The sequence below is a fragment of the Gracilinanus agilis genome, chromosome 4, assembly GCF_016433145.1.
Source record: "Gracilinanus agilis isolate LMUSP501 chromosome 4, AgileGrace, whole genome shotgun sequence".
Taxonomy (NCBI): domain Eukaryota; kingdom Metazoa; phylum Chordata; class Mammalia; order Didelphimorphia; family Didelphidae; genus Gracilinanus; species Gracilinanus agilis.
The window spans coordinates 394,491,438-394,495,386 of record NC_058133.1 but is presented as its reverse complement, the minus strand read 5'-3'; the positions used below and the strand labels follow the sequence as shown (position 1 = coordinate 394,495,386).

Sequence of the window (3,949 nt, the reverse complement as noted above, 5' to 3'; positions counted from 1 at the left end):
AATTCAAGAGCTTACAATGGAAATCAATTAGTGTGAAGTAGAGTTATCAGAATAATTTTCCAACTAGTTAACAGGCCCAAAGTTAAGGTTTCCTGGATTAAAGAAAAGGATCCCTTGAGATTTTACAGAAGGTTTAAGAGCATCTTCCTTGAAAGTTAAAATAAGATGTACCGAGACCAGACCAGGCCAGGGCCGGGGCCAGGGTGCCTAAGGACTCTCTTTCGTGAAACAAACAGCCTGACTGGATCGGAAGGCGGACAATATGGCTCGTGGACAGCAGAAGATTCAGTCTCAGCAGAAAAATGCCAAAAAACAAGCTGGACAAAAAAAGAAACAAGGACATGATCAGAAGGCTGCTGCTAAGGCTGCCTTGATATATACCTGCACTGTCTGTAGGACACAAATGCCGGACCCTAAGACCTTCAAACAGCACTTTGAGAGCAAACATCCTAAGAATCCACTTCCTCCAGAATTGGCTGATGTTCAGGCATAAAGTTGTTTACAGGTGAATTCATGGCACCTATTGACTCTTCTACTATCTCAGATCTTAGGTAACAAACCTGCAGCTGCTTTTCTAACAAACTGTTGATCAGCAAAAATAAAGGGGCTACAGAAACTCATTTTTTATGCTGTTCCCTTTTGGGCTTCATGCAAAGACAATTCTGTGTAAATGTACAGTTGGGTCTTGATTTGGAAATTCTGAAAATCAGTCCATCCTTGTTATAAAATTTTTTTTACAATTGTAATTATATTGATGTTCATATTGTGTAAAATAACTCATTTAATAAAGTAGTACTTTGATTTTACAACAACAACAAAAAAAATAAGATGTATCCCCTCAGTCTGACTAGTATACACTTGCCAAAGAACTGACTTATTCATGTTGGTTATCTCAAAAGGAGGAGGAAAAAGGAAGAGAAAAATAAAAAAAACATTTTCCTTCATCTCATTTTCTGATTGCTCAAGAGTTCAATTTGCTCATCTTTTTTTTTCTCCAGAAATAAAGATAGAAAATATTTTTACTTTTTTATCTAAGAAGTTTTGAGTTTAAATAAAATTCAACTTTAATATTGATATATTAACCACTAACCACCTATCCATAGTGCCTACTTGGTGCAAAGGATAAAGTGCTGGGCCTTGAGTCAGGATGACTCATCTTGATTTCAAATCTGCACTCACACACTTACTAGCTATGTGACACTTGGCAAGTAACTTATCCTTGTTTGTCTCAGTTTCTTCGTCTATAAAATGATCTGAAGAAAGAAATGGCACACTATTCCAGTATCTTTGCCAAGAAAATCCCAAATGGGTTTATAAAGACATAACTAAAAGGACCAAACTTCAACAAGTATTAACCACAACTTGTATTCTCCTTTGTAAGGTCCAAGAGCTATTCAGAACTTGGATGATAAGCACAGGAATAATTATTTTACCCTTTTGGTTCAAGATAAAATAAATCAAGAAAATTAGAAACATAGCATCTGCCTTTGTTCCATGAAAATTTAGTGGGGTGAAATGTGAAAAGCCAGCAAGAAGCTCCAGGATTACAGAAAGCACTGTCTTTATAGTAGAAAGCTACATCACATTTGAAAGAAAAGCATAACCTTGCCCAAATCTGTATTAACTACAGTATCCATTGGAAAAGATACACCAAAAGAAAGGAAGGAAGAAAATAAAAACTTTATAAGTTTTAAATTAAAGTAGTTTTTGAATTTATTTGCTATTGGAAACAAATTGTTTCTCTGGGCATACAACTGATAGCCATTCATAATTTTTAAAAGAAGATTCTAAGTTAATAAAATATACAGGGGAAAAATTAGGACAGAAATGTAAGGGTAGGTGGGTAGAATCTGCAATACTACATCCTATAAAAAAAACAGATTCCATTTTGTCTTTCTGTTCCTTTTATGTAGAAAAATAAAAAAAAGAAAAAAATTATACTTTCATTATTGAAAGTTATGAAGTTTTCAGGGAAACCAGAATATGAAAAAAAGAAATGCAAAAACAATAAAAATATTTAAAAGGACAGGCATGGTTAAAAAGTGTAGTACTTATTATGACATTCAAAGTTAAATCTGATAAAAATGTAAAATAATGAACAATAAACAGAAGAAATGGAATCATTTGCCAAAACTAAATATATTTTAATACAAAAATGAAAGATCATGTCAAATAATAACTTTCAGGATATATGGATTTAGTTCAAGATCCACTTTTAGCATAAGGCCTTTCCTAGTCCCTTCAGCTGCTAGTGTCTTCCACTGAGATTACCTTTTATATATTCTGTACTTATTTTATATGAATCTGGTTATTTGCATGTTGTTTCCCCCTTTAGAATGTAAGTTCCTTGAGGGCAGGGACTGTGTTCATGCCTTTCTTTGAATCTCCAGAACTTAGTACAGTTCTTGGAACATCGTAAGCATTTAATATACATGTTTTTCCAAGATTACTTGGGTCAGCCTTTTAACCAAGAGCCACAATTGTTAACTCAAAATTAACCAAAGCAAAAAACAGTTTTTCTATAGCAAAGATATTTATTTTCGAGAGAGAGAGAGAGAGAGAGAGAATTCAAAGAACACACATATGGGGGCTTGGATCTTTAAGTCCTGGAGAGACTGGAGGTTATAGGTCTTTTTATAATGTTTCAAGAAAGAGGGGCAGGAGTCTTCTAAGATTGGGCAAAGTGAAAAAACTCCCCAGCACAGGAGCCATTGTCAACCCTCTGGAATATCTTCAGGCTGGGACTCAGATAAGATAATGGGAATGTGGAGGCACTTGATCTGGGCATGCTGACCTTTTCTTATGGTCAAAAACCATTACTAAGAATTGGTCACTACTTTCTCAGATAGATCCCCAAGTTCCAAAGCAATTATAAACATCAAAAAAGCCATGACAGATTTGTTAACCTCTGACGTTTGTTTAAAAAAAATTATCATTAAACTTGGATTTAATTATATGAATGTCTAAATAACTAAACTAGGGCTTTAAGAAGCATTTTCTTACAGTTCAGGGAGACTAGTTTCCACTTTTTCCTGTTATTTTCCATTTTTTTTTTTTGGTCCAGACCTGGGATTTATTTCATCAGTGTACTGGGATCTCTGTGAAGAGACTCCCTCTACCAAAGCAGATCAATCACTGTCCTGCTACCTACAAGGTTTGAAAATCAGAGGAGTAGGGTTTGAATTCTGGTTGTATAACTTGTATAAATTGTTCTATACTTATGTGATCTCATCCAAAAAATTAACATGCTGTTCTAAGTTCCCTTGCAGGTCTAAATACCATAATCTCTTTTACAATTACACTAAAAAGAGGCCAGATCTGATTCAGATGTGACTATAACACCTAGGTAAATGATTAAGTTGTTGTCATTCAGAATAAGGAACTCAAACTTTTCCTCTATGAATGTACAATAACATTTCTCTTTTTGAGGATACTTTCCACATTTTATTTACATTTTAAAACTAACTTTAGTCTCAGAATCACATATGCATAAACTTATTTCCTTTGTTTTTGTTTTTTCCCTTAAATTCATGGTTTATGAGAACAAAGACTGTAAACAAATATTTACCATGTTGGTTACATGTAACACACATGAGCTGCTTTAAAACAGAAATCTATCTTCCTCTCTCCTTTTTTATAAATACCAGTATCAAAACAATCCTTCACATATTTTTCATTCCTACTAGTAGTCAGTACCCAGATTTCTTCAGATAGTCTTAGAAAGTGTCCTGGGGGCACTGAGAGGTTAAGCAATTTTCCCAGGATCATACAGAGAGGGTATGGCAGAGGGAGGACCTGGTACTAGGTCTTTCTGACTCTGAAGATAGCTCTCCAGCCATTACACTGTGCTGTGTTTCTAATTAAGACAATTCATTAAATAATATAGGCAAGAGAACTGCAAAGTTCTGGTGCATAAATGGTAGTTTCTAATAATTATGGTAAAAAGATA

General features: G+C 34.3%; 1 protein-coding gene across 1 annotated transcript; it reads left to right on the top strand.

Annotated features, from left to right (window-relative positions):
* Positions 1-247: 247 nt before the first annotated feature.
* On the top strand, positions 248-493 carry LOC123247436 (zinc finger protein 706-like). Its single transcript, XM_044676328.1, has one exon. The coding sequence runs from the start codon at positions 263-265 to the stop codon at positions 491-493; it is 231 nt and encodes a 76-aa protein (XP_044532263.1). The 5' UTR covers positions 248-262.
* The last annotated feature ends 3,456 nt before the right edge of the window (positions 494-3,949 follow it).

What these genes read in the sequence shown, in the direction of transcription:
- LOC123247436 (XM_044676328.1), top strand. Translation starts at nt 263, where the DNA reads ATGGCTCGTGGACAGCAGAAGATTCAGTCTCAGCAGAAAAATGCCAAA.